Source organism: Hyperoodon ampullatus (genome assembly GCF_949752795.1).
Source record: "Hyperoodon ampullatus genome assembly, chromosome: X".
Lineage (NCBI taxonomy): Eukaryota > Metazoa > Chordata > Mammalia > Artiodactyla > Ziphiidae > Hyperoodon > Hyperoodon ampullatus.
This window is the reverse complement of record NC_136913.1, coordinates 103,737,403-103,757,251: the sequence shown is the minus strand read 5'-3', so window position 1 is coordinate 103,757,251 and position 19,849 is coordinate 103,737,403. Positions and strand designations below refer to the sequence as shown.

Here is a 19,849-nt window from a genome sequence, read left to right as displayed (position 1 = left end):
CATCTCATTTTTGTCGTTTGAGGGAAATACTCCCGTCATTGCCATTTTTAAGTTGAGATGACTGAGTCATGGAGGAAGTAAGTAACCTCTCCACAGTCACAGAGATGGTAAGTGGAGGACAAGAATATGTATCCAGGTCTGTCTGATGCCAGAGATTGGCTTGAGGGATTCTTTGGAGAAGCTGTAAGTCTGAGTATAGCACTGATCTTTTCCCCAGTTAATTTTAGGATAGTTACACATTCTACTGGTTTAAATTATGGGCTTCCTAATCATGACTCAGAAAGGGTCTCTTTACTCTCTCTCTCTCTTTTTTCCATTTGGCTGTGCCATGCAGCTCGTGGAATCTTAGTTCCCTGACCAGGGATTGAACCCGCACCCTTGGCAGTGAAAGTGCAGAGTCGTAACCACTGGACCACCAGGGAATTCCCTTTACTTTCTCTTATTATGTTATTAAATTGCTCCCCACTCCAAGGACTGCTGGGGCACTTCTTATACCTCTCCCGGTTCTTTCTGTAGGTTCAAGCCGTCTTTTGTATTTCCTTTTTGGAGATTTTATAAATTTATGGGTTTTAAGGTGTATGTTTTTAAGTGATTTGTTTCCTTCTAGAACTTACAAAGTATTTCAGTTTAGTATTTGAGTGGAGCTTTCTTTTGTTCACCAAGTTCCATTCCCTTATTGTTTCATCGGAGGAAATACCAGTCTTTCCCCAAGAAAGCCAAGAGGATGAAGGAACATCTGTTATGTTCCCAGATAAATAGAAAGCAGTCAGCAAAACGCACACCACCTCTGACAATAAAACCACCAGAAGCACAGACCTACCAAAAAAAAAAAAAAAAAAAAAAAAAGCCAGAGCTCCCTTAGTCTCATCTCAGATTGTAAAAGGGCCCAAATCATAGCAGGAAAACTGACCTTTCTAGACTTTTTCCTGAATGACTTCCCCATTCTGGTCATTTCCAAATAGGACTATTTATGTCACTTTGCCTTTGAACACTTCTCTTTCCTTTTTATCCCAAGGCTGATAGAAGGAAGAGGAGATTTATAGGGTTTTGTTTTCACCCCTCAAAGTCATGCTCTCATTGGGTAGCTGTCCAGTCAGGAAGCTTGGAAAACATTTCTTGTGGTCAGATGGGAGCGAGGACGTGGGTCTGGTCAGCTGGCCCTGAGGATGTTGTGACTCTTGCAAATGTTGGACTCCAAGGAGTCCAAGCTTAGAAGCCAAGACTGCTGGTGCCTTCTTGCTCACCTCCCCAGCGCTCACTTCTCTTGCCCCTTGCACTCATTTCCCCATGGCCAAGTAGTCCATATCCTGTAGGGTATAAAGCATCCGTTTCTACTTCTGCTGGGAAATTCAACCCAGTGTAGCTTTGGGGTAAATCCCTTAAAGCTTCCAGCCATACTCCCCAGTCTGGCCTGCTGGGCCAGACCCCCTATTTCACTCTAGCCATTTGGTGAATCGCCAAGTTTAGCTTAAAACAAAAGCCTCTGCAAAATGCGAGCACCTCTGTTTATGCTCTTTATTAAATCACATGAAGGTACGCTAGGTTTCGTCGTAGCCACTGAACAGGACCCATTATAAATCGGGCCCCTTGAATGAGAGGGTCGCGCTAGTCCGGGGGGAGGCGGTAGATGGCGCAGGTTGCTGAGAGCCTTAGGAGGCCGCCGCTGCTGCCGCCACTCAACTTTTTATTTCCCCTCTCCTGCTGAGGTTCTCCTTGCCTCTCCTCCTTTCTCTTGTTTCTGATCCCTCCCTTTTTCTTCCTCTTCCTTTCCTCCACTCTTCTCTCCGTCTCCCCTGGCTTTGCTTTCTGGGTCAGAAACAGAGGGGGAATGCAAAGAACCAAGAGACCCTGGATTTCACCCTTGGGACACAGCATCTTTTGCTAGTACCCTTTATCACCCGGCCAGTTCCGGGGCTCTTTTTGGAGTCACTGCCTCCCAGTGCTTCTGAAGAGAGACGCACACGTGACAGAAATGCACAAGGGTCTTGCGGAGTGTGGGTCTGCGTGGGGCAGGGAGGGGCAGGCTAAGGCGGGAGAGAGAGCCCGCTCCCTCCTCTGTAGCTCCACCGCCCTAGGCCACCCGAGCTTCTAAGCAGCAGCTCGGGAAGCTCGAGCTGACCAGGCCCAGCAGTAGGCTATTTAGATGCTTTTCATGCTTTTCATGCTTTGTGGTGCGAAAGGATTCAAAGCTCTGTTCTTCTGAGCTGCCTGTCCCTAGTCAAGTCGACTCTTAGGCAGGAACCAAAATGCACCAGGCCAGCTCCCCAGCTGCAACAAAGCCAGATCTTTCCCAAGGTGCCTGCCTGTTGCTAGGAAACTATGCACTGGTACGGTGGGCGACCCCCCCCGCCCTGCGCGCAACAAATCCCAAGGGTGTGTGTGGACTGCAGCCAGTTAGCTCCCTAGCTCTGCCAGGAGCCCTTCGAGTTTATCCCTATGACTCCCAGCATCCTCAAAGGGAAGTGAGAAGCATCCCACCCCCTTCCCCCTTAATACTTTCCCAAACATGAAACTGAGAAGTGAAAACCCAAGGCCGTTGTACCACCCCCTCTTATTATCAAAGTGTACAACTGCCACCCACAGCAGCTGCTACCCACGGCAGCCTTTTACTGCCTCTCAGGACGGAACGGCCTTTAGCTCCACCTTCAGAAACTTGCCCCTCCCTTCTGTGGCTGGGCCACAGAGAACTGGCCTCCTGGCTCTCACTGTCCTGGAACGGGATTTAGAAGGGCAGAGTGGCACATCCCCGGCCACAGAGATCTTGTCCCTGGTGGGTTTTTGCTCTCCTCTCTGGTTTAAGAGGACAGCGTTCTTAGTTGAGGAAAGCAACAGAAGAGGAGGGAGAGAGGAGAGAGTTGTGCAGTGCGGAGTGGAAAACTAGGAAATCACGATTCCAGTGTCTTAGAAAGCATATCTCCTCCTGGAGGGAGGAGAAATTTTGAGATTTGGGGAAGGAATCTGGCTTGTCTCGAGTCCACTGCCTCAAGTTCTTTTGTCTTTAAAGGCTTTCTATGACCCTGTCATTCCTTCTCTCAGATCGAAAGGATGGATGTGATGGGGAAGGAGGGGATGTTGGCTGCTACGGCCTCTTCTCAGTCCTGACATTATGTGGGGGGAGATGGAGATTTCAGTGTCTCAAGCAAGACCTAGAAAGCAGGACAACCCTTCCTAAGGAGTGCAGAGGTCAGGACTGGTGATAAGGACAATCAGCCAACTGGTCTCAGGCTCCAGATACCTCATGGCAAGGCTAACTCTAGATTGCTCTAGGCCTGAAAATGACATGATCTACTTAGACTCCAGCCAGCAGAACAAAGAAAAGGCATTGACCTCCCCAGACAGCACTTGAACTCTTGAGAAATTTTTTGATGTGTTTTTTTTTTTAATATAGCAGTTCCTCCTAGAGCTAAGGCACAACAGAAAATTGCAGTTCTACAGCCCCGTTCGTTGGCTTACGTTTGCTCTTCCTGAGAGCCTAAAACTGGCCTCCTGCCTCTTGCCATCCCTATAGACCCCTCCAGCCTTCAGGCCTCAGCCATGCTCCACCACTGGAGCAAGGCAACGGTACCCACAAGATGTGACCGTAGTCTTTGAAAACAGATTTTATTTTTGAAACAAACATGCCAAGTTCATCTTCTATGCTCCTGAAGTTAGAGTACCTCCTACTTGTCAAGCACTGTTGTGAGTTCTGGGAGAGAGAGCAGTGAACAAAACAGGCCAACTCTCCTTGAGCAGGAAAATCATTAGGGTCAAGGGTATACATGGACCAGGGAAAGAGAAGTGGCAGATGACTCCTAACACGCCAATTCACTGGGTATTTTTTTTAACCCATATCTTGCTCCCTTCCCAAAGACTACAAAAGTTAGACAACACAAAGTAAGAGTCCTCAGTGTCCCTGCAACCAGGTAGATCACTCCTCACTCTTTGTGATTCTCACCTCCACGCCTTTGTTCCTCTTTGCCCTCCAACATACCCTGCACTTTGGGGTGGTGGGCCACAGTTAAGATGAAATAGAAATTGTTGGACTTTGAGTTAGAAGACCCCAGATCCAAGAAAACCATTTAACCTCTCTGACCTTAGTTTTTTGGTTTTGTTTTGTTTTGTTCTGTGAGATGGGCTCTGTGATGACATATTTTTGTAGCAAAGACTTTCCCAGGTATTAATGGCTTAACCTCAAATATTCTTAAGGCCCAAACTACCTTTTTGAAGACTAGTTGGGATGCTGTTGCCATGGCTCAGGGGGTAGTTGTTGGAGGCTTGAGTTATAAACTGGTAAAGGGAGTGATGGATTCCAGAGACGACACAGAAGTAGGAACAACAGGGTTCGGTAACTGACTGAATGAGGGGTCCAAAGGGAGGGGTGGGGGAGGATTCCAAGGCCTCTCTGCATGAGCTCTGCAGCCTGAGTGACTGAGAGAAGGTGGGACCAGCTCAGTTTCATGCCCCTCATTAACCCTGCGAGGTTTAGCAACTCTTGGTTGTTCCAAACAGAAACACACTGGGTCCGTATTCATTTTAAAATAATGACTGACATTGGAGAATCGCAACCTCACTGCCTAAACTGATGTTGTTCTATTTTGATTACACAGCATTCCAGTGTCTTTCCATCCTCCCCTCCCTCTGGACTTTCTGACGAGCCCCAGTCTGCCTCTCCTTCGCCCAGCTACATGTGGTCCTCGAGTGCTCCACCCCGATACTCTCCACCCTACTATCCGCCTTTTGAAAAGCCACCCCCTTACAGCCCCTAAAGAGGAATGTCTGCTGGCTATTGAGATTATTGTGACTTTTGTATTTCTGCTTTAGTGGAAGTGTGTAGGGTACAAACTTTAAAGTGCGATTCTTATGCATAAAGTTTTGCAGTGGCCTGCCAGGCTAAGGAAAGATAGGGAAGAAGCTGATTTGTTATCAGTGCAGAGCAGGGGTGGCTAGACTGAGCCCAGCACTTCTAAGAAGGGCAGCACAAGGCTGGAGAGCCATCCCAGCAAGCAGCTTGTCTTGTTTGGACCTGCATTACCCTATGGCCCCGCCTCTGTGTGCAGCAGAAGTGTGGTTGCCATCTGCTTCACTTCGTGTAAATGGAGTGTTGTCCTCCGGCCGTTGGCAGATCGCCACCCTAGCACCTTGGTTGAAGTGCCTGGCTTATAGGCCCTGTCTTTCCCTACCACTAAAGTCAGTCCCTAAGGAAAATTTCCCAGATGATGGGGCTACACGGTAGTTCCAATGCAGAGAGTTCTAAGATTTTGTTTGCTTGTGTCTGGATGCTGAAAAAAGCTGCCCTTGTCTCTTACTCCTTTCTTCTCTGTATTGTAAAAATGGCTATTGTGATCATTCAGCTTAGCTTTTGTGATTGGTACCTCCCAAAGGGAAAAGTGCAATAGTCCTTTGAGTAGTGGGGAACAGGATTGATTGTTCAAGAAGCACTGAAATACACAGAACAACATGTGAGATGTTTTAAGTGGATCTCAGTTATACATCGGGTAACTTAGGAGACAGCGGTTCTACTACGTGTTGCATTTGCTGCAGGAGATACAAATCTTACGGTTAAAATTGAGTTCAAAAATGCTAGATTAGGTTCTTGGGTCGTGTTATGATTGTTACTAATCTTTGTGACTGTATATCTTCAAATATTGTGCTTCAATCCCAGCAAACCGCACGTATCCTGCACCCCACCCCAAAAGAATCATCTGTATTTTAATGCCACTGCTCTTATTGGTCCTTTTTTCTGTTGAGACCAATCATGACAGCGTTCAAGATTATGAAAGTGTTACAATGCCGCTTTGTCTGCAATACCTCAACTGTAGCCAACTTGACAAATTCTTAAGTGTTACCGTAGATTTAAAATCCATCTGGCACATTGTGGTAGGTATTTGTACAGTTCTTTTAATTATACATAGCTTTAAACCTCAATCTGATGAATTTAACACTTCGGCACCATGCCTTCACTTCAGAATGAACACTTTCATTGTGATCTTATGTTAACCTGAGAATCGATTGATTTAAAGGAAGATTGATAATCCTACACTTGTACAACATAAAAATACAGGGCTACAGGAGGGTACCTAATTAGACAGTTCTGCAAACACAGAACACATACAGGAAAAATTTCCAGCCAATTTCGCTACCTCCCAACTTCATGGATTAGAGGTAGCAGGCAAATGCTGGTGCTCCCATCTACCTTGTAGACACCCAGCCATCAAGAGTTACCAAGGTACAACCAGTGTGCTCATTGTTCACAGTAAATGTTTGCAAAACATTCAGTTTAACTTTCGGCATCACGACTGATGTCTCATCTGGATTTCAAATCTGAACAACTATAATCCTTTTGCGTTATATAAAGTTACTATTATTTTCTACAGTTCTGAGCATATTAAAATTCTATTGGATTTCAAAAAGGGACTAATAACCAATTGACTTACTATACAAATATCAACTTGTAATACTCAATGAAATTTCTTGCTGTTTACACTTTACATTTGGCTTTAGTGAACGTGTATGGGTATTTAATTTTTTTAAAGGCACCATTACATAGTATATCCTACATTTATCACATTTCTTAAAGTGTTAAGATTCTATGACTCATTTCTATGTATTTTTCTTACTTTACAAAGTAACTTGAAACAGTATAGATTTTGTAACACTTAATTTGAGCAGCTTTTTTTTTTATCACATTGAACTATAAAAAGTGCATGTTATCTTAGAAAAGTTAATATTTGCTGCTTTACTCTTTTGCAAAAACATTTGCTGTAATGAAGGAATTTGTATTTCCAAAATGTACCTTGACTGCATTTTGTAATATTTACCGCTTTATTCCTAATTCTGCTTTAAAGTATTGAACTGGGCATGAAACATTAAAATATTAATCCAGAACCTGTATAACTGGATGTTGCTTAAAATCTGTATCACTGCCACGTTGGAAACCCAGACTGCTTTTGTGATGTTTCGAATTAATAAAACTATCCTCCTCCTTATCAACTTACATGTGTCTTCATGGAATCAACAGAAGTATCACAAACACTCTAAAGCAACTGACAGCAGCTGACTCACTTTTGACTATTATGGTTCAAGATACAGTGGGCATGCGATTAACCAACATATAAAACCTAACGGGAAATTCTGTCATGCTGTCATCAGAAATACAGTTCCAGTCTCCTGCTACAAAAACTGAAAAACAACAGAACATAAGATGTATAATTTCTGAAAGAACATCTTGTAAAAAATGCACTCAAAAATCAGAATTAAAACATTTTATTTTTGCCATAAGAAGCTCTACGAACTAATATCAGGTAACGGTTAATGAAAAGTAGAACTTAAAGTCATGACAGAGAAGAGTGAACAAGTATGAACATTACAGTATTGGATGGAAATGAACAAGGCTTCATATGATTGACAGAGATGAGAAAGCCAGTGCTGCTGAATTAGTATTTAATTCTTTGGAATATGCACGCCTTGACAATACAAAATACCTTCATCATTTTTACCATTTGTTTTATCTTTTTGGTACAACGGGAAAAACCCAGCATCAATTCCTCATAGTGGTTGTGTGGGGGGGATCATTACCACCAAAATGATAATCATTTAAGATTTATTCTAAAGTGAATCTTGCAAGATTGCTACATTTAAAAATCTTTGCTTAGTTTGAGCACTTTCATTTTGTCATCTCTTTTAACAAATTGCTATTTCAAAGTTCCTATCCAGAATATTTATAGGTAATTTAGCATAGGAGCAAATTTGAAGCCAACTTGAAAGGAAAAAAAAGGAAGTTCAATTGCCAGAAAACTAAGTATAAAATAGGAACACCCCATGACAAGCTTTGAACAGCCTCTTGCCACAGATTTCCAACCCCATAAATACTGGGGGTGAATGGTTTTAATCCCAAAGGAGTATTCCACATGAATTCTGAACTTTGGATAGAGAGACTTGTAGAAAAACAGAAGACCCTGACATACATGCAAGTAAAAGTCTTCTGGCAAAAATACAATTTAAAGTGATTTTTCCAGTTTTCCTCCTCCCAAAAAACTCTAGAAGATACCTTCAGTAGGCAAAGTTGAAAATTCATCCTCAGAATTTACATAGAGCACAGCAGCAGCAAATAATTATATCCAGATAATTAAGAATGGATAGTTTTCCATTATAGAATTAACTCCTGGTTTGTCATAAAGGCCTTGTAGAAACCACCAAGTTTTATTATGACAAACTAATTTACCTAGCAGTTTAGTCTGAAAGGACTGGAAGCTCTGCTGGTATCAGTATCATTCACACTTGTAGAAGAATTATGTCTAACTGGTAAAACAGCATTAATGAAACAAAGAAATTTCCACTGAAAATATTTCAGAGTGTACCCTATAGTCAAAGAGTAATGTTATCAGTACCTACAAAGAAAGGAAACAGATATTGCAATTCCAGAGATCAGACTCTTTAAGTTGTAAGGTAATTAAAAAATTTCCAAGGATTAGTTTACAAAATGGTCTTAAGGTCTCAACTCACAGAACAGAAAACAGAAAGATGCACATCATTCTAATCCTTGGTAAAGCAAAGGAGTATATTATTTTTCTTTCTTCTCATATTACTGCAAATGCTGATGCCTGATACCCTCAGCTACCATCTTAAGAAACACTGAAACCATTATCTTCAAGTCTAGATTACTGTCAGAAGAATGACGTATACATGAGAAATTATGATTAAAGCTTTAAGTTCAAAGTCAAGAAATAGACTATTTTCAAAAGTACGTGGTTAAGGAGAAAGAAAATATCTACGTTGAATTAAGAAATACTTAAGCAAGGTTACAAATGACTAATAACTATGCACAACAATCTTTTTCAGTATCTATTAATTTTTTTCCTTTGCAAAAATTCATTTACAGAAGTTCGACAAGTCAATCCTGTTATAAATGCTAGGCTATATATTTGTTCCAACCTGCTTCCCTTTTAGTACTAGCACTTCAATAAGTTTTTACTTTATTTTCTAAGTGTTTAAATATGTGTCATTTTAAAAGGGAGAAAGGTGGTATTTATTGTTCTCAAGATAAATGGGAATCAACAAGCCTATTTAACTTCCACGTATAGCTTCTGAATGCTATAATACTGCAGCAATTTGCAGATGGAATGGAACTTATTTTAGGAGTAAAAACCTAAAAGGTCTTGCTGAAAGGAAAATACTAGATCACTGATTCAACTATGTCAAATAAAAACTTGCTATTAGAGATTCTAAGTAATATCAACATTTAAAAATATATGCCAGTAGCCTCCCGCCCAAAATATATAGGCGTCTCATTTATGAAATTTGTCATTTATAAAGATTTGTACATAAAGATTAATTTGGTGGCTTTCAGATTCAAAATTTGAAAAATGTCATGGGAATATTTTTAACCATAACAAGCAAAAAGGAAATCTCCATTTACTTCCATTCCCTGTCGCTATCATATAAGAGTGCAGAATTCAAAACAAATGCGACAGAACATTCCATCTCTTCCTGTCTGCACTACAGAGATTTGTTTTCCTTTAGTATTTTTGCCCACGGAAACCACATTGCAAAGGTATATATACAGTAGTCCAGCCACAGGTCTTTTCCAGACTATGGCAATAAAAGCAAGGTTTAATTCTAATTAGCTAAAACTACTTCATTGTTCAAATGAGAGATTTGTCTGCACGGCCATTTTCATGAGGGGCAGGAGGTTGCTATCCATTTGGGTTAGCAGAATACACAACCAAGCAGAGACTTATTCTGAAAATTTCCAGGACAACTTTAGAAGTTCTTGTTTACTTTTTATGCCATATACAAGACACGACACATTTATAGTTTCAATAATAAGAAAATTGAGAATTCATCAGTAAAGTGCTAACACGGAAGGGGAAAGTTGCAAGATATACTAGGGTATGCTAATAACTCCAGTTATTTTCAAAGAACATTCAGACTGCTTCAAATTCTATTCAGGAAACTATCTCTCCAAGCTTTTTTTTTCTTTTTGCCTCTTTTAAATGTGCTGAAAGCTAACTATAAAAATGGATACTTGGGGGGAAAAACTTCTCAATCTCTATTCAAACTTTCAGAATAATTTGCTTCTAAAAAATTATCAACAAATAATCCAACTAGACTACCTTCAGATGACATGGCAGATCAAATCAACTTGTTTTCACCTTTGTTTTACAGGTCTTCTGAAAGCCCTGACCCTTAATCCAAACCAAAACTTTCTGATATCTCAAAGGAGTTCAATAAGATTCTGGTATTATAAATTCAAACTCAGTACTGCCATCTGTTACATTCTGTTTAAAAATTGAATCATTTTCCTGCTGAATAAAAATATCTTCCCAGGTCATTGGCTTGTTCTGAGGAGTAGATGTGGTCCCTACTGGAGGTTCTTTCCCAGCATCAACCTTATACCCAATACCATCATCCTTCATGACAGGCATGGTGCCTGACTTATCAGAAAGGTATGCATATTGTCTGATCTGTAAAGACCTGCATGGATGTAAACGATAAAGCTTTGAGTCTCCAGAAGGATCTTGACTATGAACTGACTTTATGTGTGAAGACATAAACTGATAGTTGATGAAAGACTTGCCACAGGCCAAACACTGATACCTTCTCTCCCCTGTGTGATGAATTTCATGCTTTGTGCGATATTCTGCAAGAGGAAATACCTTCTCACAGTAACGGCAAGGATACTTCTTCTCCCAAGAATGAATGTTAAAATGTCTCCGCAAGCTTGTCAGACAGACATATGACCTTTTGCATACAATACAGATATAATAGACCCTTCCATCTACTATTAACTCATAGTGATCATCATGTTTTACCTTCATACGTTTATTTGCCGTCTCACTGCTAGATGTTTTTGGTATCTCATTCTCAAGTCTGGCCTCCCCTTCGTCAGGGTCATCTTTGACAGGGATCACTATATCATAAGTATCTTCACCAATATTTGCATAAACCTTGCAACCCGTCGACAAGCCTTCAATTTCAGTAGCTGTATCTAAAGTAATAATCTTCTGACCCTCCATTAGATGTTTTGATCCTAAACCTGGATCATTAGTGTTTCTAGTAATTATATCTGAAATTTTTAAAGAATTAGAAAGTGGCTCTTGCAGAAGTGTAGGAACCTGCATCTTCTGTATCAACGATCCATCAAAAGCGGTATTTGGGGGGATCTCAGCCTGTGGGACCAAAGATGTATTACTGACCGCCGAGTCTGGACTGGAGCTAATAGTGTCATCATCATCATCTATAATTTCCTCCTCCTCCTCTTCATTGGCCTTGTTTCCTGTTAAAACAGCACTGTTTGGTGGCTGCTGATTCTGCACAAGTACATTGATTGAAGGAGACATATGATTTGGAAGTGAAGAACTGACATTTGGTGGTGTAGTAAGTGATGTCTGATTTAATAAAATGATGTTGGGAGTCAGATGTGTTGGGGCCGAAGATACCAACAATTTTTCACTTCCTTGTGTTTGGTTCAGAGTTGCCTGATTCACAGAAGTAGGAAGTTTCTGAGTAGGTGTGATATTTGTTAAAGGGGGAGAGCTATTGCTCGCACAAGGTGCAACATCTGAAATAGCAACAGAGCCTGGGTTAGGCTGGACCTCTGCCACTGTATTGGTACTTGGCAAAGTCTCCTTTGCAGGCAGAATCTCAGAGCAGAAAATGACGTCATCGTCGTCATCATCTGAATCGGTAACAATGATCTTTTTCATCTCATAATCTTCAGCAGATAAGGAAAAAGACTCTGTTATAATTGGCATTACAGTGGCCCCATTTTCTTGGGCTTCATCTTTTGATTTTTGTATTTCAAGGTTCTTGTCACTAGAACCAGGAGGTAAGGTTTCTGCATTACCATCCTGAGCTGTACCTGAGATGCTTTTAACCTGTGACAACGGGACACCAAGCTCTGCTATAAATTTAACTCCTAATAACTGCCCTGATTTAATTAACTCATCAAGTAAATCTGATCTAACACGAACAATTTTAGAACTATAGATATAATTGAGAATTTCTGCAAAAATCTCTGCTCTTATAAAGCTTAGTTCAACAACTTGCCCAGCAACTGAGAAGAGCTGATGGAAGTAAGTACTAGAAGCTGAAAGGATGTTCCTGTGGGCTCGGAATTTTCGGTCTTCCACAATAACAGTAACATCACAGAAGAGTCCATGGCCACGTTGCTCATTCAGGGAGTTAAGCAGACTGCCAGAGTATTGAATGTCTGTAGCAGAAATCAGTTTTCTACTCTCCATGCCTGTAAGAGAAAGGGAGGGGGAGGATGGGAGATTAGGAAAGAAAGACAAAAGCACTTCATCATTCAGAATTTCAGCTACAGCATCATTAACTAGTTTATTGGAGTTTTACCCAAAGTTTGATATAACTTTTTGGTTTTTATATAAATTATTCTTACAGGCTGGTTTTTGGACCACATGTCAAATCTCATGACTTTCCCCTGAGAAGGGACAAGCAAGTTTTAAATTGATCTACAGATATGAACATTAATCTCTTCCTCTGAATCTTAGATACATGCATCACCACTAAGCTAGTTTTAAAGACTAAAATTAATTTTCTTAGTTCCAATTTTGGATTTTCTCCTCAAGAAGAGTTAAGAGTTAATTTTTAACTGTCTTAAAACTTTAAGAAAAATCTTCATCATGAACACACAAAAATTATTTCACCTGTAAATGAATGTTTTGAATGTCAGAAAAGCTTGGTGTGTGCAACACTGAGTCCAAAATATGTAGTCTTCCTACATTTTAACTTATCTTTAAGAACATATTCAACAGCTATCCCTGTAGCCAGTGACTAAATCAGAATTTATAAACACTGGCAGTTATTACCTCTATTATTTTTCTATTCTTATTTTGATTGGGATGCCTCATCTGGATAAACTATGAAACACCTTTCTTACCCTCTCCTCTTTCTTCTTCCCCTTGCCACTTCCCCTCACCTGCCTACCCTTACAATCTCCAGAGGCGGAATGTTAAACAGAGTGCCAAATGAAGTCAACAGATGCTGTTGTGAAAAAATAAAACAAAGGAAAAGAAAAGTTTACCATTTCTTAAAGCTCATTTGCATGAAAACACGAAACATTTAATTTTGTTGGTAAAGAATTATGAGCATAGGGGCTTCCCTGGTGGTGCAGTGGTTGAGAGTCCACCTGCTGATGCAGGGGACACGGGTTCGTGCCCCAGTCCGGGAAGATCCCACATGCCGCAGAGAGGCTGGGCCCGTGAGCCATGGCCGCTGAGCCTGCGTGTCCGGAGCCTGTGCTCCGCAATGGGAGAGGCCACAACAGTGGGAGGCCCGCATACCGCAAAAAAAAAAAAAAAATAGAATTATGAGCATTGATATGAGAACTTTCTTCACACCAAATGAACTAGTGAAAATGAAGATATAAACTTACTGGAACAGAGCAGACATCACTCTAGAAAAAAGGGGAGGGGGACTGTCAATAAATAGTATTGCTGTGTACCACCCCCAAAACAATTTTTGGCACTTTACAGAAGATATATCCAGTAACAATGACATGGAATTTAAATAAATAAATAAATACATAAATGTATATATAATTAAAAATTAGTTGACCTGAGAAAACCATAATTCAAAAAGGGTCATGTACCACAATGTTCATTGCAGCTCTATTTACAATAGCCAGGACATGGAAGCAACCTACGTGTCCATCGACAGATGAATGGATTAAGAAGATGTGGCACATATATACAATGGAATATTACTCAGCCATAAAAAGAAACAAATTGAGTTATTTGTAGTGAGGTGGATGGACCTAGAGTCTGTCATACAGAGTGAAGTAAGTCAGAACGGGAAAAACAAATACCGTATGCTAACACATATATATGGAATCTAAAAAAAAATGGTTCTGATGAACCTAGGGGCAGGACAGGAATAAAGACGCTGACGTAGAGAATGGACTTGAGGACACAGGGAGAGGGAAGGTTAAGCTGGGATGAAGTGAGAGAGTGGCATGGACATATACACACTACCAAATGTAAAATAGCTAGCTAGTGGGAAGCAGCCACATAGCACAGGGAGATCAGCTCGGTGCTCTGTGACCACCTAGAGGGGTGGGATAGGGAGGGAGGGAGACGCAAGAGGGAAGAGAGATGGGGATATATGTATATGTATAACTGATTCACTTTGTTATAAAGCAGAAACTAACACACCATTGAAAAGCAATTATACTCCAATAAAGATGTTAAAAAATAATAAAACAAAATAAAATAGACAAGCGGGGGAAAATTAGTTGATAAGTACTTTTGGTAAAGAAACACTTTTTATTGCTAATATTCTTTCTCTTTAGAGTTACCAAAATAGTACCACTGTCACAGTTCTTAAGTTATATACACGTGGAAGACAGAGCGTCTCAAATATCTTCTAAATTTTTCAAAATAATAGCTTAAAAACAAAAAATAGGAGAAAAGTCTAGATATCAAGGATTTAAAACATCATGTTATAAGGCATTGCTTGTTAACGGTACCAAGGAATTCCAGGTTACCATAAAGGCATTCATCAGAAAGAGTGACCTTTGGACAGCGAGCCGGCAACCTGGGCTTCCGAAATATGGGGATTTCGACACAAGTCCCTTTTCAGTGGGTAGACAGGTTTTCTGAATACGGTCCCACTATTTTTGTCGTTTGCAAATGGGTGTTCCCAATGGGGAAATGATTTAAATGTACGTGTCCAGGTGACACCGGGACTTGGTTTCATTTTGCTGTTTAGGTTTCCTCCTCTTCCCTGTTAAGGTGGACCCAGGAACAGCACAAATCGGTCTGAACCCACCCCAACCAAGATTTGCGACCCGACTGTGGAAAAGCCGTTCCTCATTCCTGTGAGACAAATCCTTGACCGAGGGCAGGTGAAGGTGGGAAAGAGAAACACCACCCGCGAGACTGAAACAACCGACACGCGGCTCCCTGCGGCAGCTGATCCCCATCTTCCTCCCTCCACCCCTTCTTCCCATTCGCACCCGGCCGGCTGCAACCGAGGTTTTTAACCCCGATTCACGCGGAAAAGCAGCTTCTCGCAAATACAGATGGAGGTCCAGCCAGCACAGTCAGGGCGGGGGTAGTAAGGCGAGGCGAGCCGAGGAAAGTAGAAGGTGGCGAACCGGAGGGTGGGGTGTTGGGAGGGGATGAGGCCAAGCAGGCGGCATTGTTATGCCCTGGGAAGGGGACGGAAGGGGAGGATGGGCCAGGCCGAAAAACTCTAAATCAAAGTAAGGGCTAGGAGGGGAAAAAGAGGCGCAAAAAGGCAGGCAGAGGGGCGAGGAAAACGCCGAGCGGTTCTCCGCGGTGGGCTCCCCACGCTCCGGGCCTACCCCGGGCGCCGGCAGCCCCTCGGCCCCTGACGGCGGAGGGGACCGCGCCGCGGCCCTCCTGGTTCGTCCCCTCCTTCGCTCCCGGGCCCACACAAAGAAAGGGCCGGAGGAGCGGAGCCTCCGTCTCCGCCGCTTCCTGGTTCAAGTGAGGAGAAAGCGAAGGCAGGCGCGGCCCAGGGACGGAGGAAGCAGGCGCGATCCCTCGCCCCCTCCCGGGTCGCGGCCGGCTCCTCACCTGCTTCCCGGCGCCGCAGCTTCTCGTCGTCGGGCCGCGCGGAAGGGTGGGAGTCCTCCAACAACCAGAAGCCGGACTCCACGGCGACTCGGCTCCTTCTTTAAACGTCGCTCCAGTCTTGGTCGACGTCGACGCGGCTACCGCCTCCCGCCGCCACCGCTGCCACAGCTGCCCCAAGCCGCCGACAGAGGGCACCGCGCGGGGGCGAGGCGCCGAAGGCAAAGGCGCCCTCCTCTTCCGAGTGCGGTTCGGCTCTTTCCGGAGGGGCCCGAGCGCTAGGCCACCCGGCTTCGGCGCCCCACTCCGCCTTCGGCTCCTTCCGCAGGGGGCGGAGGAAGACTGGGAAGTACCGGGAGAGCTCGGCCCCTTCCGGAGGGCGAAAGGGTGGGAAAAAGGAAAGGGAAAGATGGGGTAATGCGGTCACAAACGGTTGGGATGCGAGGGAAGGTAGTCGCTTTCATCTATGTTCCGTGTAAGCTTCTAGGGAGTAAAAACTTTGAGAGACTAGACGGGTTTCATTTCTTTTGAAAGTTTGAAACTGATCTATTTAATAGCCTGTTAGATGATAAGCCACCTTGAAATATAATCAGAATAAATATAATCAAACAATGTATCGACTCATTATGATTTATGATAATCCAAGTTCTAGGATAACACGATAACAACTGCATTATAATATCTACTTTGAAGAAATAAATTCAGTTTTTGGACAAGTACTATCTTCTTAACTGAATACTAACTGATGCAACACTATGTTAATTCCTTCATTTCAACTATCGTTTTCTGACCACCTGTTTGATCTGTACCAAATCTTATGTTAGGTTCTGTGGAATACAAAAATGAATAAACCAAGGTCTCTACCTTTTCAAAGAGCTCAGTAGATAGGTACTCAAACATCAACAAAATATTTGTAAGGTACAGAACACAGAGAAAGGAGTAGCAACCTGAATTTGAGCTGCATCTTGAAAGATAAATAATATTAGCACTTGCAGTGTTAATGTATTATTTTTATTTACATAGCATTTCCTCCTCAGAGGGCTTTACTGTCTGACACATAGTAGGTGTTCAATAATTGTTTAGTGAATGAATATATGAATGAGTTGTGGTAATTTTAAAAACTCTTCCGGTAATACACTTCCGACTGAGTACCACGATGAATGGAGCAATGGGATGGGTGTTTGGAAAACAAAATATTTCCCTTTAGGCTAGTTATTGATCATATTCAACTAAAGAACAAAATAGCAGCATTTTCTTCAACAATTAGAGCCATTCACTACCTTCACTTTCTTTAAAAAATATGTATAGGATAATATTGCATCAGTTTCCAAAAACTTGAATTGGCACTTATTTACCATTCAGTTGGAATGTCCACCAGGATATTCCAGAATAAAAACAGATCTACTAACTATCTCTAATTTTCTTCAACATAAAATCAGACAAAGATGTCATCATCTATCGATCTCTCATCTATTCTACATTCTCCTCAATAAAGTAAAGCCACATGACATAACATCAAAGTAGTGTAATACAGCTGTATTTTCACATGGAGATAAGAAATCCAAATGAAATTCCTTAGGCATTTCTCCAAGGTTTGGTATTGTGGGAAAACAATCTATGTGGGAATTACTGCATTATTAGTTTTTGATTATGCCTTAAAATTATGAAAGTTTTATTGTTTAATATAAAAACATTTCATGGAAAATAGGAGTGCGCTGTTGTAAAAGAAACTAAGACAGATGGTAGTATTTTCCTGGTAACTGAGCACTTTACAAAACTAGTTAGCAGATTAATGACCATTTTTCTGAGTCATCCTCCCCCAAAATTTAGTAGCAAAAAAAAATTTAGGAAATAAGACAAAGTACATTTTGAAAGTTTAGGATCTATTTATCTTTCAGTAGCTTAGTTGACTAAAACTAAAATGAGACATTTCTTTGAAATACAGATCACAGTGGCAGTAGCTGCCACTCTTGATATCAGATGTGTGTTGGTTACCTCTCAGTAAATTGTAAGACGCAATTCATTTTCTTTTGCACCAGCACCAACAGCACCAAGGCCCCCAACAGAATTGCCTTCCCTTTGTCCCTTTCCTGAAAGGGCTTTAAAAGTGTGGAGCCACAAGTGAGGTATGATGAAGGCCTATTACTTCGAAGTGCAGGAAACCGTCTCTTCCCTTCTGTCCATGTCGCTCAGCCCCTAACTCAGCAAAAACTAAGTTAAAATTTAAAAGCTACCTATAACCCATGCACCTAAGGTCAATTAATCTATGACAAAAGAGGCAAGAATATACAATGGAGAAAAGACAGTCTCTTCAACAAGTGATGTTGGGAAAGCTGGACAGCCACATGTAAATCAATGACATTAGAAAACTCCCTCACACCGTATACAAAAATAAACTCAAAATGGTTTAAAAACCTACATGTAAAACGTGACACCATAAAACTCCTAGAAAAAAACATAGGCAAAACATTCTTTGACATAAATCGTAGTAATATATTCTCAGATCGGTCTCCCAAGGCAAAAGAAATATAAGCAAAAATAAACAAATGGGACCTAATCAAACTTAAAAGCTTATGCACAGCAATGGAAACCATCAACAAAACAAAAAGACAACCTACTGAATGGGAGAAAATATTTTCAAACAATGCAACTGACAAGGAGTTAATATCCAAAATATAAAAACAACTCATACAACTCAATATCCAAAAAACAAAAAACCCAATCAAAAACATGGGCAGAACACCTAAATAGACATTTTTCCAAAGAAGACATACAGATGGCCAATAGGCACAAAAAAAGATGCTCAACATCACTAATTATTAGAGAAATGCAAATCAAAACCACAATGAGATAACACCTCACACCAGTCAGGATGGCTGTCATCAAAAAGTCTACAAATAATAAATGCTGGAGAAGGTGTGGAGAAAAGGGAATCCTCGTACACTGTTGGTGAGAACGTAAGTTGATGCAGCCACTATGGAAAACAGTATGGAGGTTCCTTAAAAAACTAAAAATAGAACTACTATGTGATCCAGCAATTCCACTCCTGGGTATATATCAGTAAAAAACCAAAAACTCTAATTCAAAAAGATACACGCACCCCAATGTTCATAGCAGCACTATTTACAAAAGCCAAGACATGGAAACAATCCAAGTGCCCATCAACAGATGATTGGCTTAGAGATGTGGTATATATATACAATGGAATATTATTACTCAGCCATAAAGAAGAAGGAAATATTGCCATTTGCAGCAACATGGATGGACCTAGAGAGTATTATGCTGAGTGAAATAAATCAAAGACAAATACTATAAGATATCACATATATATGGAATCTAAAAATAATACAGATGAATCTACATACAAAACAGAAACAGACTCACAGACATAGAAAACAAACTCACGGTTACCAAAGGGTAGAGGGAGAGGGGGAGGGACAAACTGGGAGTATGGGATTAATAGATGCACACTACCATGTATAAAATAGATAAGCAACAAGGATTTCCTGTATAACACAGGGAACAATACTCAATATCTTATAATAACCTATAATGGAAAATAATCTGAAAAAATTAATATATATATATATATATATAACTGAATCACTTTGTTGTACACTTGAAACTAACACAATATTGTAAATCAACTATACTTCAAATTTAAAAAAAAGAATTTAAAAAGAAAAAAGTTACCTATAATTAAAGGGGATCCAATGATCAGGAAAGGAATTTTTTGGTAGGAAAAGCAGAGCAGACCAAGAAATCTGAGTGGCCTTAACAGCTGCTTTTGGAACAAGGTCTTCGGAAAGTTTCATTAATTTTCTGTTTCTCAACAAGTTATTTCACCTTTCACTTTCTTTTTACCTGCAGGCTTAACCCTACTTCAAACAACGTAGTAGCTTTTAAAGACAAGAACCTTTATCAAATGGATTTGGAGGTATCAATTGTTTCACGTTCTAAAAAGATTTTTGATTGGCTGATAATGGAATCAGGTTTTATAACCATGTGTCAGTGTTTGCTTGCCTTTGCCTTTTTTGAACTTGATTATGAATTCCATGAGGCCAGCAACTGTCCTCTCCTGTGTTAAAATGTCAAGAATCTTGTGGATGCTTAATATATATTAATTGATGATGATAAAAGATAAAAAACCAGGACTTCCCTTGTGGCGCAGTGGTTAAGAATCTGCCTGCCGATGTAGGGGACAGGGATCGAGCCCAGGTCCGGGAAGATCCCACGTGCCGCGGAGCAACTAAGCCTGTGCGCCACAACTACTGAGCCTGCGCTCCAGAGCCCACGAGCCACAACTACTG

At 41.2% G+C, this 19,849-nt stretch overlaps 2 protein-coding genes across 5 annotated transcripts in view; one reads left to right on the top strand and one right to left on the bottom strand.

Annotated features, from left to right (window-relative positions):
* TMEM255A (transmembrane protein 255A) overlaps positions 1-4,745 on the top strand; it is a gene marked incomplete at both ends in the record, with an annotated part of 44,618 nt that extends 39,873 nt beyond the window's left edge. For all 4 annotated transcript variants that reach the window (XM_079728291.1, XM_079728293.1, XM_079728292.1 and 1 more), the window contains one exon: positions 4,587-4,745. In XM_079728291.1, coding sequence (XP_079584417.1) covers positions 4,587-4,745 — 159 coding nt within the window. The remainder of the gene's footprint in view (positions 1-4,586) is intronic.
* A 5,457-nt stretch (positions 4,746-10,202) lies between these two features.
* Positions 10,203-12,221, bottom strand: ZBTB33 (zinc finger and BTB domain containing 33; the record flags this gene model as incomplete). Its single annotated transcript, XM_079727952.1, has 1 exon — positions 10,203-12,221. One exon carries the CDS (start codon positions 12,219-12,221, stop codon positions 10,203-10,205), a length of 2,019 nt encoding a protein of 672 aa, XP_079584078.1.
* Between the last annotated feature and the right edge of the window lie 7,628 nt (positions 12,222-19,849).